Source organism: Lycorma delicatula, chromosome 4 (genome assembly GCF_047948215.1).
Source record: "Lycorma delicatula isolate Av1 chromosome 4, ASM4794821v1, whole genome shotgun sequence".
In the NCBI taxonomy this organism is placed as follows: Eukaryota; Metazoa; Arthropoda; class Insecta; order Hemiptera; family Fulgoridae; genus Lycorma; species Lycorma delicatula.
The window spans coordinates 106281120-106298363 of record NC_134458.1 but is presented as its reverse complement, the minus strand read 5'-3'; the positions used below and the strand labels follow the sequence as shown (position 1 = coordinate 106298363).

General features: G+C 28.8%; 2 protein-coding genes across 6 annotated transcripts in view; one reads left to right on the top strand and one right to left on the bottom strand.

The window, feature by feature from the left end:
• The window catches only part of LOC142323729 (uncharacterized), a 14453-nt gene extending 12309 nt beyond the window's left edge, over positions 1-2144 (bottom strand). Inside the window, exon 1 of one of the 3 annotated variants that reach the window (XM_075363887.1) lies at positions 1915-2144. In XM_075363887.1, coding sequence (XP_075220002.1) covers positions 1915-1992 — 78 coding nt within the window. In that variant the 5' untranslated portion in view covers positions 1993-2144. The remainder of the gene's footprint in view (positions 1-1914) is intronic. The other 2 variants (XM_075363889.1, XM_075363888.1) reach the window with 2 other exon arrangements.
• LOC142323727 (target of rapamycin complex subunit LST8-like) lies at positions 1780-17244 on the top strand. 3 transcript variants are annotated; one of them, XM_075363885.1, is made up of 8 exons: positions 1780-2027; positions 5103-5349; positions 8497-8548; positions 9582-9744; positions 11140-11290; positions 12601-12803; positions 14002-14141; positions 16247-17244. In XM_075363885.1, the coding sequence occupies exons 2-8, from the start codon at positions 5164-5166 to the stop codon at positions 16384-16386; spliced, it is 1035 nt and encodes a 344-aa protein (XP_075220000.1). In that variant the 5' UTR covers positions 1780-2027; positions 5103-5163; the 3' UTR covers positions 16387-17244. The 3 variants fall into 3 exon arrangements, with proteins under 3 accessions (XP_075220000.1, XP_075219999.1, XP_075219998.1); XM_075363884.1 differs by lacking the exon at positions 1780-2027 and adding an exon at positions 2117-2187; XM_075363883.1 differs by lacking the exon at positions 1780-2027 and adding an exon at positions 2194-2459.

The window sequence follows — 17244 nt, the reverse complement described above, 5'->3', positions numbered from 1 at the left end:
CTCTTACTGCTGAAAAGTAACTAAAAAGGTTACTATTCAGCAGGAAATCATATACTTTGTCCACATATTTTTAAAATAAGGGTGCAATTTTGCAAGAAATTTTATTCAATGTAAAGCAGATGCACTTTTCCTTGGCTTAGTGATATGGTCTGATGAAGTATGTTTCAAATTGAATAGACTAGTTTATTTTATTGACAGGACTTATTTTTTGCAATAGAACCCTAACAAGTAATTGAGATGTTATTCCTGGTTATTAAACAACCCTTTGTTTTGCATTAGCCATCTCTACATTTTGCAGCAGAATAGGGCTCTTCAAGTTAAATAACACCTTAATAAAAGTTTTTCTGAATGTAAATGATGCCAATTAACATTAAATGAATAGCTACACGATTATACCTTGTGTTTTTGATTTAGTGGAATTGTCTAAGACAGTGTTTTCTTCTGATTTGATCTTAACAAGCTATATAAAACTAGTTGATTTTTATAAATCAGGACAAAAATTTATTTGAAAAAAGTAGGTTATTCAGTGAAAACATACTATCATGAATGCTTAAAGCAGAAGCCTGACTCTTTTAACATTTCCTCTGATGATTATTAAAAATATAAAATAAAAAATTTAATTTTTATTTTTATTAACTACTTTCTTAACAGTAATTGGGCAAAATGATGTTTAGTCCAGTATATAAAATGTATTTTTAAATAAAAATTTTAAAATTTAAAAAAATTATGTTATCAATAAAAATAACACTTCCAAGCTAAAAATAAAACCTTAAAAATATTATAATCTAAAACATAAATCAAGTTACATTTTTTCTCCTTTAACTGAATATTTCCAAAAGCAGAAAGTATATTCTTCTTTTTATTTTTAAAAAGAATAATAAAGAATTGTTTGTTAATAAAATTTGTCTTGTTTTCATATTAATTAATGAATCAATTCTTGAGTTTTATCCTACAAAAACATGTAACTGCTCTTCAATAGTTTAGTTTTTTAATGAATAACAGGGACTTTCATCCTAATATTTTTAAATAATAAATTGAATATGTTGAAATTAAATTTATTTTTGAACAAAGTACTTCTGGAAATAAATTTAACATGGTTTCAGCTGCTGATTTCAAACCTCAGGGGATAAAAAGTTTCAAACCTCAGGAGTTACACTGTTTTTGTAGGATAAAACTTTGGAATTGATTACTAATTAATATGAAAACAAGAAAAGTTTTACCATACAAGTCTTTATTCATAGTCTTGTATAAGGTTTTAAAAAAATTTCTGTGATTACAATGAAATAAACGAAATGAAAGTTGAAACCACAATAGATCCTTGTCAGGAATCAAACCTAGAAGACAAAAGAACCTAGAAGACAACATTGTAATTAGCTGTCTCACCAGTACCTTGCGGCAGGATTGACCAAAGCAGGTTAGATTATGTAACTAATAAAGGTAACCTAAATATTAAAGATTAAAATGACATATTTGTCAATAGTTTTAGAAAATTATAAATAAAATACAGTTTTATACACTGTAGGTCGTGTAACATTTAATGTGCATTAAATACCGCACAAAGTTAAAATATTTCAATAATTGTTCAAAATATAATGAAGTTAAAAACTTCATTATAAAAAATGTTTAAATAAAGTTAAGTCGGTAAAGTTTAAATAAAATTAAGTATTACGATTAATCTGTCTTTTAAAATAAACTATAATTTTTAATTTGGCGGAAAAAATATCGGTTTTGGAATCTGTACAATATTAAGCAGATTTCAAGTGCACTAGTTTCTTATCAGTAACAAGATAAGGTTGTCGACAACGCAGCGTCAAATCATATTTGTTAAATCAGTTTATTTAGTTTTTTAATCTCAACAGAATAAAACTTAATATCTATTTCCATTGTAAGATATTCTAAAGCATTTTAACTTACATCACTAAATCCAAAATATTTTGATTTAACAATACGTGTTTTATATGAAGGGTTCGATTTCTTAGAAGAGTTTCCCATTCATCCAGAGAAAAATTTATAACGTTTTAATTGAGGTTAGTTAAACGAACTAATAATTAAAAAATAAAAATAAAAACTAATTTTTATAACTAATGTAATATAATCAACATAACCTCAACACGATTTTTTTTGTTCAGTAACATTGAACAGATGAACCAGACAAGCAGCTGTTATTTTCTAATGCCCGTAGTTACGGTAGGTTACATAGTTGTTTATATACTTCTTGAAGAAATTCTTGTCATAATAGCAAGTGTGGTGTTAAGTTTAACAGACACTACATATTGGGAAAATTTTCTTATATAACTTTAAACTTAATTTATTTACATGATATTTATCATATGAAAACGGCTTCGATACCAAATGTTAAGGTTAATTGTGTGCATTAGCAAGTTGGAGTTAATTTTCTTATTGTATAAATTGACACCCTGTTATTAATTTATTTCTTTTTAGTTCATTTTATTGGAAAGGTAATCTCTAATGATTTTTGTTGCATGATTACAATGAATAAACAGAGCATGAATTTCGAGGTTATGTTGCTTTATTAGGTTATATGTTTATGATGGTTATGATGGTTATATGTTTATGTAAGCAAACTTTTATGATAAAATTTAAGGATTTTTAAACTTTTAATTGTAAGTAGCATTGGGTATATAAATACTCCTTTTAAATTAGCATATTACGTGCATGTTTCATGTGGTTCAAAATTTTCATTTAGAATCTTAACTGAACATAATAAATTTATCAAACTTCTTCTTGATCTTTCTGCCATGCTAATGTCAGATTTAGTTGAACCGATCAAAACTGTCTGTCATGAAATTGTAATTCTGCGATTAGATTCTTTGATATTCTGTAATATAACGTCTATTAGAGAGTGAGAAAAATCTCCTAGTAAGTTTTTTACAATTTCCTCTTCAGTTACCCTACATTAAATAAATATCCAAGAGATAAATAAATATCCTGAGATATATTGTGATAAATTATTAGTGTCAACATTGTCTTAAATAGCATTTCTGCAATCATGAAATTCTTTTGATAGTAACATTTTCACATTATTGTAGTATGTTCTGTAAGAACCACAATTACAAAAAGTATTTACATAATAGTTAAATACTATTATGTTAAAAAAAAGTCAATTTTATTTTACTGATAATAAATTTATAAAATATTATTTAACAAAGAAAATGCTCATACACAAAAACTGATTTACAGAACTGGAGTAATGAAACCATAGACATGTAATGATTTTATGACTAGTCATAAATGATTTCCTAAATTACCTAACCAACTGTAACCTACACTCACTTTGTTCGCTAATCTCATTTAATTAACATTAAATATGTACAACTTCATAACCTTATTGTTCTCGTCACTTTTTTCACTTTGTTATTGCAGTTTATTAGTGTTTTGCAATTATTTTTCATTAAAATAATTGGTGGAGGTGTTATTGCACCTCCACCTTTTTTCATGTTTTTTGATGCAAGTACTGAAGAAATTTATAATTTTTAGGCTATTACTGCTAGAATTATCAAATTTCTTTTTTAATTAACATTTTCCTTCATAGGAACTTTCAAAGCTAATTAATAAAACTTTCTGTGAAAGTTTTATTAATTTTAACAATAGTGTTAATTAATAAGAATTTTCTGTGAAAGTTATAGTATTTTGGAAATGTTTGTTTAAACTACTTTGATTAAGAGTGACAGGAGATGAACTATGAATTTTTTCTCAAAACAATTCATATCAAATATTTGGTATAAAATTTGGTAGACATGTTTCAATTTGCATTTAGTATAATGCAATTGAGTCAATCAGGTGGATATTTTTTTCATTCTTTTTAGCCATTTTGTTTTTTCAGTCATTTGAAAGTACTGTGCACAACTGTTTGCAATCAAATTTTCTTTCAAATTAAACAATACATCCACTTTTTTTAAACAAATTTTTAATAATTTGTAACGATTCTCAAGTTTATTAAAAAAAAAATTTGAAAAACACAACTCATGATACTGCAAAATAGCAACTGAGAGATATTATTTAGTTTGTGATTTTAGAAACTTTCTGACAGAGTAAACCTTTCAAAATATGAATATAGATTTTAATTTAAGAATAATTGAAAAAGTTAAAAAATAGTGGTCTGGACTTATGTGTAGTAAAATATTTAAAGAAAAATGTACTAACATTTTTCCTTAACAAATTTCCTGGTGTAAATTAAGATTTAACAAATGGGAATTCTTGATAAATCTGTGACTGGGATGTCATGTTATAAAAAATGACAAATTTCAGTCATCAACATTAACCAAAAGAATTGGATCAAGATATATTATTTCAAGAAGTAACTGTGAGATTTAAGTTATTCACCTAATTTGGTGTAAAATTTACTTTGAGAGTTCATTTCAGGTTGTTCTCACATCTACATAGTGTATAATCTTTCTTAGACCAGTCATGGCAATTTTTCAGATAAACATTTAACTGGATTAATATTATCAACTTATAGTGGACTGAATATATCACATTTTTCCCTTATTTACTGTAGGCAGTGGGAAAGTGTTGCATTCATGTTTTAGCACCTCGTACAGTGTTATCTTCATATACCAGGTTCAATACCAGTATTGAAGCTTTTTGAACTATTGCACTTAGACAATAAAATAAAAAAAATTTATATTATATAGGCAAAAACTGCTGCAACCTAGATGAAAAGAACCATCATTGTACATCTGTGTTATCTTGTAGAGAGCTTCTGTTTAGCAGGCTTAGAATTTATTGTCCAGTGGCTTCACAATAAACCTAATGGCTAAAGTTGGCTGTCAAATGAATCTAGGCCTACTAAAATCAACATATAATGCTATATCCTTTTAAATTAGATGAATCATATCAACAATTACATTATTTTATACATTGATTTCCTAACTTCTTAAGATGTTTGATAGTAGAAAAAGCAAAATACAATTGACTAAAACAAATTGATTTATCTGCTTAATTTCCGTTACCTTACATATGAAGTTGTTTATAAAGTTATACATATAAAGCAAATTTCAAAAAAATTTGCTTTAACAATTAATATTTTGTCTTGCGTATTATATACTACAGTACAGAATGATAAAAAAAAATTGTTTCAGATTAATTCATTATATTAAATCATTAACCAGGAGTGATTAAATCATTAAAGATTAAATCATCATGGTTGATGGTGTGACTACTGCAACCAGTGGAGGAAGTAGTAGTGGTACTGGACTGGTAGGTGGTGGAGTATCAGGTGGAAGTGGAGATCAAGTTATATTAGCTACTGGTGGATATGATTATACTATAAAATTATGGCAAGCACATTCTGGTGTATGTCAGAGGACTATGCAACATGCGGATTCTGTATCCTTGTATGAGTAATTTATAGATTTTATTGTTTGGTATTTATTTGTTATGGTATTTCATCTTAACATATTTGTGGTGTTCAAATCCAATACTAAAGATCCTTGCTCAGGCTTGTTAAATTTATAATTGATTAGTTGGTCTACTTTTATCAGAATGAAATTAGGTATAATACAAGCTTTATACTCCTTCATGAATATGCACATTTAAATAAAATAGTAAATTTTGAGATTGCTATTAGTTTTTGATTGAATGCAGTTTTTGACTAAAAACTTTTGACTATATGCAGTTATTTATTAAAGGGAATTGACAAGCTCTGTGTAGTTGACCTTCTTGATCTACAAAAGCTATTTTATTGAACAGACCTTCCACAGTTCAGAGTTACTCTTTACTATCTGGGACCTTATTTTCTTAGAGGTTTTCATTTGTGGAGATCTGTTCAGTAATCATGTTTTTTTTTATAAATAAAAGCTACTTAAGATTTTTCCTTGCATCACATCTTTTCATTTTCCCAGATTTTGCTTGTTTAGTATCCAAATTACCTGTTTCAGTACAGAATAAATAAGTATAGCTTGTCCAACCTGAAATGGCACAGATCTGATATGGGTGATTGATGGTTGCCTAGCTAGCGTGGGGCTATAATATGCTACTTGTGGAAGACTGTATAGATAACAATATAATAAATTTTACGATATAGATATGGTATAAATTTTCTTTAGTCTTGTAGTAATTTTTTTATACTAATTTGTTTATTATTTAATTTTAAGTTTTTACTTCCTTGTACGAAGTAAAGGAAGTATTGTGACCGCAAAAAATAATGGATATTTCTGTTGAAATATCCATTTATCCATTTTTATGTATCTTGCATAACTCAAAAATGATTAACTCCAGGATATTGAAATTTTGAATTTAGGACTGTTGTAACATCTAGTTGTGCACCTCTCTTTTTGAACCAAGTGTCCAAAAAAACCCAAAATCCCCAAAAAATTAGAATTTGGAAGTTTTTCTTTACTTCAGCAATAAGCCCTTATTTGATGAGAGCTTTTCAATGGTATTATCATAAGTGGTACTTCTTTTCACTGGTTCCAGAGTTTTAGCCAAGTGAAATTTTAATTAATGAAATATTTGGATCTTACAAGGGTTCAAATTAGACTTTTTCAAATGTTTCAAACATTTTTTTTAATATATTTTGATTTATTAATGATTTAATTAATTAACCTCTGTTAATACAATATTATAATTAAAATAAATATTATAATTTTTTAAAAAAGAGAAAAAATTTATTTCATTAATAATTTATTTTTTTGAAGTAATGTAATTTAATAGGTGCACAAGGAAGTCATGTGGTGGCCACATCTGATTTTTTTTTATACTAATGTTTCTTACAATTAAATTATTTTTATATATATTTATATAAAAAAATATATAAATTCATGACTGATTAAACAATACACATATAATTAGCTAACTTATTTTTACCACTATTATATTAACTCTCTCTTGGTGTATGTGAGTTCATGGTACAGAACTGTCGAATTTTGAAGCACTTCTGCTTATCTATTTGCCCTGAAATTTTGCATACAAGTTTTCTCCTGGCAACACGTTTTAGCAACATTTTCAAGTCGCTAAGATGCCCCTGAGTTGCTAAGTGTAAAAATGCCCCTTGAACTTATGCAACCTCATTTACGTGCATATTTTCTTAGTGAAAGAAATTTTAAGTAGATATATATTAGGGTATACAGTTGCTACTAGAAATGTTGTACAGCAGCAACTGAAGTTTTGGGAAAATTCTAGATCTGAATTTTTGGATGAAAATCGCAAATATCTCAAATGGTTGGTCCTAGTCAAAAAAAAATTTTTGACTCCCCCTCATCACTCCCATCTGCTCCTAGTAGTACCTGTTAGAAGGTATTTTCAAGTGCCCTTAGGACGTCATTTGGAAACTTGGCAACCGCTTGTCTGATTTTCACGATTCAAACAATGTATGTATTCAGCAGGTTGAGTGCTTAATGTTTCAGGTACTCTTGATAGACCAGATCTTGGTTATCCAGAAATTAAATCGTTTAGCTCTTGATTGCATTCGCCCACTGTAAAACGTACCGATCTGATTTTTCAGATCTAATATTAAAATCTAATATTGTGTTAAAGATGGTACACAGATTTATAATATGAAAGGCAAAGTCAAGTGGGTGGAATATATTGGAGTTATACGGAGGAAATGAATTAGAAAATGGTGTTAAATAGGAAGAAGAGGAGATCGAAGAGGATGAAAGGGGTGAAACAATACTGAGATCTGAATTGGATCTGAGAGCATTAGAGTTAAGTGGCAGAAAGGCTCCTGGAATAGACATGTTAGTCATAATACCAAAGAAAGCAGGAGCAGATAAATTCTGAACAATTAGCTTAACTAGTCTACTAGTCTTGCACCAAAAATCTTAACTAGAATTCTGTTCAGAAGAATTGAGAGAATGGAAGAAGTGTTAGAAGACAAATTTGGTTTCAGGAAAAGTATAAGGACAGGGGAAGCAATTTTAGCGCTCAGATTAATAGTAGAAGGAAAAAGAAAAACAAACCAACATACTTGGCATTAAAAGACCTAGAAAAGGCATTCACTAACATAGACTGGAATAAAATGTTCAAATAGAGATAATAACAATAATACATCAAAGAAGCCGTAATTATATAAAAAAAACCATAATTTTAGAGGATGTTCCCTATCCCAGTTACGTTAATGATGTTAGAACAATTTAGATGGAGTAACAGTACAAGGTGAAAAGATAAAGATGCTATGATTTGCTGATGTAGCAATTCTAGCTGAGAGTAAGTAAAAGAGATTTACATGGATGAAGTTCTACGCAAGAACTCCCGCATGAAAATAAACAAAATGAAAGTAATGAAATGTAGAAATAAAGAAAATGGACCACTGAATGTAAAAATAGGAGAAAAGATTATGGAGATAGAATTTAAAATGCCCAAATATTGATATAAAACCAATCAAATATAGTATAATATATATATATTATAGTATAATATATATATATATTAATAAAATAATTTATATAATTTTATAATTTCATTTCTTAGCTTACAACTAAGAATTCTTTCCATAGTACTAAAGTATTTATTGTTCCTTAATATTTTCCTCAGCAAGTAAATGCTATTGAAATAACACCAGACAAACAGTTACTAGCAGCTGCAGGTAAATAATTTTTTGTTATTAATTTGATACTATTTTGTTTTTGCTGATCAGGATGACAAAATGTGATTTTTAAAGATTCATTTTAACTTTTATGCAGCTTACAATGGCTGTCGACAGCTATCAATGGTTTTGCAGGGACTAGTGTTTATTTGATAAACACTAGTTCAAATATGTTCAAATGACATATTTGATCTGTGTTTTATTTGCTGTTAGCATTTTTTTTGTCAAATATTGTATGCTTGTAAATCTCATATTGTCTTAGTATATTGAATTAATAGTTTTATGTACTCTTTGTAAAATTGTTATTCATGTTTTTGTGGCATTATCTAGCCACTGAGAAATGCTAACAGCATTTAGTGAACTTCATTAAATTTTCTGATCTACAGGAACAAATTTCCTAACACTACTTTTGCCATTTGCATTTTTCCTTACTTATAGCTTCAGTTTCTAGTCAGATTATTTGTCCTTTTCAGTTTTCAATCTTTCCTGTGAATTTGCATGGCACACAGATTTTATGGTCGCCCAGTTGTATGATAATGTGTGTCAGTGTTCTTCATATGTTTGTTTGGGTGGCAATGCATTATGTGATTCACTCCTTTGTTGCTTCTAATGTCTACAAACTGGTTGACCACTGTAAGGTTCATTCTCAATATTTGTTTTACCAGGTCGGATGCATAAAATTCTTATTCTTCACTTACTCACTGTACTTTCATTAGCAGTTTCATCATATAAACAGCTTTTAGGTGATGAATATCAGTAGCATTCATTTTTTTCTGCTATTAAAAATTTCACCACTGTCGTTTTTAGATGCATTGACTTAGCAAATGACTCCATAATACTGGTAACTGATAAACCTTTGGAATGGTAGTAGCAGGAGATTGAAACTACAAAGTGAGCAGCTCCTATTGCAAAAAAACTATTGCTTTGTGTGATGTTTGTTCTGTTACATTAAAGTGTGTATTACAATTCAGCTATTATTATTACTGTTATATTCAGCTATTAACTGTATTTTTCAAATTTTTTAACGTAACAGGTCATCAACATATTCGTATGTACGACCTTGGTTCTAACAATCCAACGGCTATCATTAATTATGAAGGAGTTTCTAAAAATGTTACTGGTGTTGGTTTCCAAGAGGATGGAAAATGGATGTACACTGGTGGAGAAGACTGCAGTGCTCGTATATGGGATCTCAGGTAATTAAGAAGCAAGTATTTACGTTATTTTACAGAATTTTAAAAGTTCAATTCTTATGAACGTGATCGTACAAGTATTCTTATACGTACAAGTATCATGACCCATCCTGGCCCATATCATGACACATGTTGGATTCATTTCTTACTTGCACTCAAATTGAGATTTTTCTTAGGCCAGAAAACCATACTACTTATGAACTGCTACAAATTGCACATGAAAACAAATTGCACATAACAACTCTTGTACAGGATAACACATTTGAAAATTGCACTAATAAAGCAAAACAGTGCAACCTGTTGTGCTGTTCCATGTCAATATCCAAAAATTCATTCACAAAAGTTAAATCAAATTGGTTTCATATTCAAATCTTTTTAACTATCATGCATTGTTACTATGGTATATAACAAATGCCACTCGTTTATGGATAGATTTAATTGGAGATTGTCAACTGAGGCAGTGACAGTGACATGTTGCACTTGCTTCTCTTTTATCCCTTACATGACCTACATTTAACATTGTTAGAAGCAAATGCACATTTCTTCCGATCAAGCGTACTTTCTTTACAAGGCAAGTCCTTGAAGTGTTCATGAAATGCACTAATTTCATGACCAAATAATTTCCTTTGGTCATTTGTAAGAGTTAGATGCTGATTGTTTTCTGTGCAGTTTCAATGAGGGTTTTTTATGAAAATGAACTTAGGATGGATTGAAGTGCCTTTCATAATTATACAAAGATAGATATCACACAAAAGGACTTCACTCTACTTTAATAGAAATTTCAATGACATTTCAAGAACAAATCCAATGTACTTGAACCACTTGAAATGTAAAAACACATAAAATCAAGATTCTAAATGAACAAATGCCACTCAAATTTCACACACACTATGAACACATCATAAACATGAAAGATCTTGGAGAGCTCATTTCAAAGGCACCAGAGCCATATCAAACTGTATCGTAACTGTGTTCAATACCAATCTGAGATAACCTAGAACAAAAGTAAATAGTCTCTAGTTAACAAATACTAGCTGGATTAATAGGTAATCATGAACAAAAAGGATAATTTTTATTATAATTTAATGTTATGATCTTCAATATGCATTTGCACATTGAAATAGGAAGATGAGATGGTTGAAATGGTAGGTGAAATAATGAAACCCTAATCAAGTTTGCAGAGATTTAAAAATGTTATTCTGGTTTCTAACTATTTATTATTCATAGACAGTGATACTGTAGGTAACAAGGTAATTTTCATTCCATTCTGGGAGTTTTCAGCTAAATGTCTCAAGAAACTAACCTGATTTGAGGGAACCTATTTTTTTGCACAGTTATTTTTTTACATAGTTGTGGTCTTGTTTGTAACAAAGATATTAAACTTTTTGTTTTGTTTAGATCAAGAAATCTTCAATGTCAGAGGATATTTCAAGTTAGTGCACCTGTTAACTGTGTATGTCTTCATCCTAATCAAGCAGAATTAATTGTCGGCGACCAAAGTGGTGTCATACATCTTTGGGATCTAAGAACTGATCATAATGAACAATTGGTAAAAATGTAATATAATAATTTCAAAACAATTTGAAATAAATTTCTTTAGGAAAGCTGACCTGTTTCAGATAACGATATTTTCAGAGAAGCAATTTTTTATCAAATCGATTCAAAATCGCAATGTATTGCTCTCATTCTGAATAAATACAAAAACCTCTAAAGGGATTGTAGACAGTGGTTGCCTGATATCTGAAAAGTTCAACTATTTTATTTCTTATAACACCCCTGGTGTCACCTGATGTTTTTAATATATCCAAGTTTTAAGTATTTGCCTTGAGCTTGTTGTATCAGAGGGTATGTCTGTGCCATTGTAAGCCAAATTAGCGTATACTAAGATACTGCATGCTATGTGACAAATCATTAACTTATTAGTATAATTTAATTTAACTGTATAATTTGATATATTGTTTGTAGGTTCTGTGTATCTTAGATGCTACACAGAAAGTTACATATTTGCAAATGAGTAATTATATTCCAAAATATATACAATACATTTTGGTAAATACAACTCTATCCATTGGTGGTAAGACTTATTACATAACTCATCAGTGTATACTGATGTAAAACTAACTGCAAATTTCATATGTGCTACCAACTAGTAATGATTTTAAAGCTCTCTGAATGTTTTATATAATCTGATGGGAGGCAACTTTTATGCACCTGCAAAGAATTATCCTTTCCTGTTCATTGATTGCATAGTAAAAAAGGTTTGTAATATACACAATATAAATTTTAGAAGTAGCAAACAAAGGCTTCATGAAAAAATACAAGTAAAGGTCTGTGAAATCAAAAAGAAGCCAAAGCTAACAAAGAAACCCAGAACCCAGGGAATGAACCAAAAAGCTTAAAGCTCTCTGAATGTTTTATATAATCTGATGGGACGCAACTTTTATGCACCTGCAAAGAATTATCCTTTCCTGTTCATTGATTGCATAGTAAAAAAGGTTTGTAATATACACAATATAAATTTTAGAAGTAGCAAACAAAGGCTTCATGAAATACAAGTAAAGGTCTGTGAAATCAAAAAGAAGCCAAAGCTAACAAAGAAAAACCCAGAATCCAGGGAATGAACCAAAAAGCTAACAGATAGATAAAACATTTATTTACCATGTACATAAAATAAAAACACAAAAGTACTAGTGATGAAATATCAGGAAATATCGAAAATATCAAGAACCATATCTCTTGCAGCTCCAACTTTGATTTTCCACCATTGTAGGTTTTATATCATTTATTTATTTTTAATTACTTTTGTTGATTTAGTAATTTTTTTTTTTATTAAATTCTGCTTTAAATTGTTTGCAATAGATACCTGAAGCTGAAGCATCAATTCAAGCAGTTACAATAGATCCTGAAGGTGCTTATATGGCAGCAGTTAATAATAAAGGACATTGTTATATATGGAGTTTAACTGGTGGTATTGCTGAAGAACCAACAAAATTAAATCCTAAACATAAGATTGAAGCTCATAGAAGATATGCTCTTAACTGTAAATTTAGTCCTGACTCCATGTAAGTAATTCATTAAAGTATCTAATTAAAAAAAATAACTTAATATGAAAAATTTAAGGATTTATCCTCTAGAAGGTAGCTGAAAATTGGTACTGCTGTAGTTGATCATGACATTAGCCTGTTGTGACAGTTATATTATATTCATGCCAATTATATTAGTACTAATCCTATAAATTGGGGATATTGATTGTTAGAATTAACCAAAACTAAATTTTAAGGTTCTGAAGACCACCCCTATCATATAATGTAATGTCACTTATGAAATGTGCAGTAATCAAAATTCACATTTAGCTTTAGTATAATGCTTCACATTATATTTCAGTTCTATTTAGCATACTCATTTCAATAAATTTAATTGTTTTTTTAAATTTATTCTAGATTTGTGTAGGACATCTATTATTTCCTGGGTGTTTATGAATTACTCATGACATGTTTTATATATATAATAGCTGGCCCGTCACAGCTTTCCCCATGCTGTATGGTTACTTACATTCCCATTGCTTTTTCCCATCCATTCAGCAGCCTCTGCTTCCTATAACCTCCTATGTTCATTAAATTCATAATAATAAAGCTTGTTCAGTTTATAAAAAACTTCGAAACAGTTGGCCTCTAACTTAAAAATATTAGTTATAAATATTACCCATACTTCATATGAGTAAAAATAAAATGTATTTAGCCTGGTTCTTACCTGACTTTTAGTTTTGTTTTTTAGTCAAGTAACTGAAGGCAGTTGCATTGTACATACTGTAACAGTGACTGTGTTAGTTGAACCACTGTCATACATGGTCAGACCACTTAAAAAAATTGAAAGATTATATTTACTAGCCCCAATTTAGTGAACATCCCATCTAATGTATAAATTTTCTTTTACTTTTACCAATTTCAAGGTTAAATTTTTAAAAATGTAGAAATTTTCATCAATTTTATCAGTAGTTTCTTTGCTGGGATGGGCATTGATGATGGAATAAGTCGGTCAGGAAACTGAATGTGAAGTGAAATAAAATGCTAAAAATAATGAACACTGGATTTAGTTTTAGATTTTGGTAAAAAATTTGTTTTATTGTTAATCATGGCTCATTGGTATTGATATAAAGTGCTGGGACTTACAAATTGTTGGTAAGTGGAAATTATTATATAAAGTTTTTTCCAATGATTTATTTTATGTATTGCATTAATTCATAGTCTTAAAACTATTTAGGTACTTGGTAACATCTGCTGATCAGTCTGCAAGAATATGGAAAACAGCTGACTTCTCATTGGTACAAGAATTAAAACATGAAAATCAACGTTGGGTGTGGGATGTCGCTTTCAGTGCTGATTCACAATATATTATTACTGGTAATTATAGAACCAAATGTATGTATATAAAATAAGCACCTGAAAAGTAGTTTCATCATGTAATAAGTCAATAGGAATCAAAAATGTTTAATCAAGTAATCATCTTAATATACATTCACAATTAGTTTGTCCTTTATAACGAACTAAATAGAAAAAAAAAGATTAGGTTACTAATGGAGATAATTAATTTCCTCATACAAATGATTTTCTGTATTATATAAAACATTTGTTATGGTGGTGGTGAGGGTGTGGGTGTGGGTGTGGGTGTGGGTGTGAATTGGCCTTTGAATCACCTAATGAACTACTGGACTGATTTTGACCATTATTAGACCATTATTACTTTCTAAATATTTATTACTTTCTATATATGGCTATCTCTTATTTGTCAATTAAAAAATAACAGTATTTACAAAAAAGTTTGCAGAATTGCACAACCACCCTAAAAAATGCTGTTGCAGTCATCTGCTATGTTGTGAAGTCACAGGTGAGCAGAAGAATTAAAAAGATTATTAAAATGTAAAAAGTACATCTGTCTGGCTGGGTCTTGAATTTGATTGCCCAGTCAACTCAGTACCTGGTGTGTTAAGCCTACATAGAACAAATTTTGCTTGAAGTGGTGAAACTACATTAGTTTTTGTGCCAATTGCACCACCACACCCCTGCACGAATTAAATACATGTGTGCATGCTATAGTTAAAATCATTGATTTAAACATTAAATCATTTTATTTAATAACGATATTTAAGCCGTGCCATCAGGAACATCCCACAGTTGGACTTTCCCAGAACATGGCTTCAGCTGCATGAAGTGGGAATATGAAATGAAAATTTTGTAGTATATGAAAATTGCCAATGCTGACTAGGATTCAAACCCAGGATCTCAAGATGAAAGGCAGAGATGCTTGTGCCGGTCTGCCAAGGAGATCAGTAATTAAAATTAGTTTATAAAAAATTGATAATATTTAATCACATAGTGATTAGTGAAGAGTAGGTCAATGAAGAGTCGAAGGATAGTATAAGGAAGGAAGAGTCGAAAAGGAAAATAAGGAAAAAGTTTAGAGATAGTTGGATGAATGGGAAGAAATTACCAATGTACAGTATGAAATACATCATTGACTTTTTTCAGTATAACTGATGAAATATAAATATCAGTGAAGTGATAAACTTTTCTCAGAAGATAAATGAGGATGATGTATGAATTTAAATGAAGTGTAGTCTTCTACAGTCTCAAGTTGACCATAAGTTTGATCTGAAATACAGTTAAATGAATGTTTCAACAATTTGAATGAAGGCAAATGTAATTAATAAAGGAAATTTTCTCATGTTGTACATGAGTACAAACTTTTGAATGAAGCCTTGTCATATTATTCGTGGACAATGATTGCAGTAATCAGTTAATATAAATACAAATTGATAAGCGATTTAGATTAAAATAATGAAACATAGTTTCTCTCATTATGAAAAGTACTGGTTCATGAAAGATATGGAACTAAATATTTTTGAGACAATAGACTATTTAATTTTTAATTAGAGGTGATTGATTTGCTGTGGTATGTTTATTAAGCCTGTGCAAATAACTGTAGACAGGTCACTTTTAAATGAATTGATAAGCGATTTAGATTAAAATAATGAAGCATAGTTTCTCTCATTATGAAAAGTACTGGTTCATGAAAGATATGGAACTAAATATTTTTGAGACAATAGACTATTTAATTTTTAATGTTTAATGTTTATTTTTATTTTATTTAATGTTTTATTTTTATTTTTAATGTTTATTAAGCCTGTGCAAATAACAGTAGACAGGTCACTTTTAAATGAATCACTGTAGTATTATTTTATGAATTGGTTAGAAAAATGATTTTACACATTTTAGTGTTATAAATCGTAATTAATGAAAAATAGATAAAAATTTTAAGTTACCTATGTTTAGTCATTTACTTTTATGACTCGTCTACTAAAAAACTCATGTTTTATTTGTTCAGTTGGATGAATAATTTATTTTCTCATTAACATTTAGATCTTATATTCTGTATCTGCTCTATCAATACAATTTTTTTCTGAAATTTGTAGTAATCATTAAATTTCAATTAAACTTTTTTTTTTTAGCTTCATCTGATGGTGCAGCTCGTTTATGGAATATAGAAACAGGAACTGTTGAACGTGAATATAGTGGACATCAGAAAGCTGTTACTGCATTAGCATTTTGCGATCAGATGACACCAGTTGAAAGTCAAACTAATTCATAAATTTTGTATTAAAAAGAATTTAAACTATTTTTAATTAATAATTATTTATCTTTTTAATCTGCTTGTTAGCAGATTGAAAAATGTCCAAATGTATAAAACATTTTTACATTTATTTAAATTTATTAATTTCATAAGTGATTAGTGTAGAAGTAATCAGATAAAACAATCAGGACAGATGAATACTCTTGAATTTCTGAACTCATGTTCATTTATATAATATTTTAAAGTTCATTTATTATTTTTATTATACATTAACTTTAAAATATTGTATAAATACATGAGTTCAGCAATTCAAGAGTATTCATCTGTACTGAATGTTTTATCTGATTAGTGTATAAGTAATGAGATTTACTTCTACACTTATCAAAAAGATTTACTTCATCACTTATGAAATTGATGTATAATTTTTTAAGCAGAGACTTGAAGATGTAAATTCAATAAAGCAAAATATAAATTAATAATCACAAAAATGTTACTTAGAATCTAAACCTAGATTGACATTTCAATTATTAAACTCACTGTTAGTAGAAAAAGGTATATTTACAAACTATATATATATATATATACATATAGTTATATTTTCAAGATAAAGAAGTTAGAATAGCCACAGATCCAGTCACCAGTTCTATTGCGACTTATATTACTAAGAAACTACAGTTTCTTTGAAAGAAACTGTAGTTTCTTAGTAATAAGTTACTACTGGTGAAAACTAAGAGTAAGCAAGCAAATCCTTGGGTTTGCTTACTAGCAAATAAGGAACTTAAATAGGTTTGCAATTGATCTTAATAAGATAAGATGTAACAAGGATTATAAAAATAAATACAAAAATCATCAATAATAAAAAAATTAAAATATTTA

Coding starts and splice junctions, on each gene's coding strand:
- LOC142323727 (XM_075363885.1), top strand. CDS start 5,164: ATGGTTGATGGTGTGACTACTGCAACCAGTGGAGGAAGTAGTAGTGGT. Junction 9,745..11,139: donor GCTCGTATATGGGATCTCAG/GTAATTAAGAAG, acceptor TGTTTTGTTTAG/ATCAAGAAATCTTCAATGTC. Junction 12,804..14,001: donor AAATTTAGTCCTGACTCCAT/GTAAGTAATTCA, acceptor AAAACTATTTAG/GTACTTGGTAACATCTGCTG.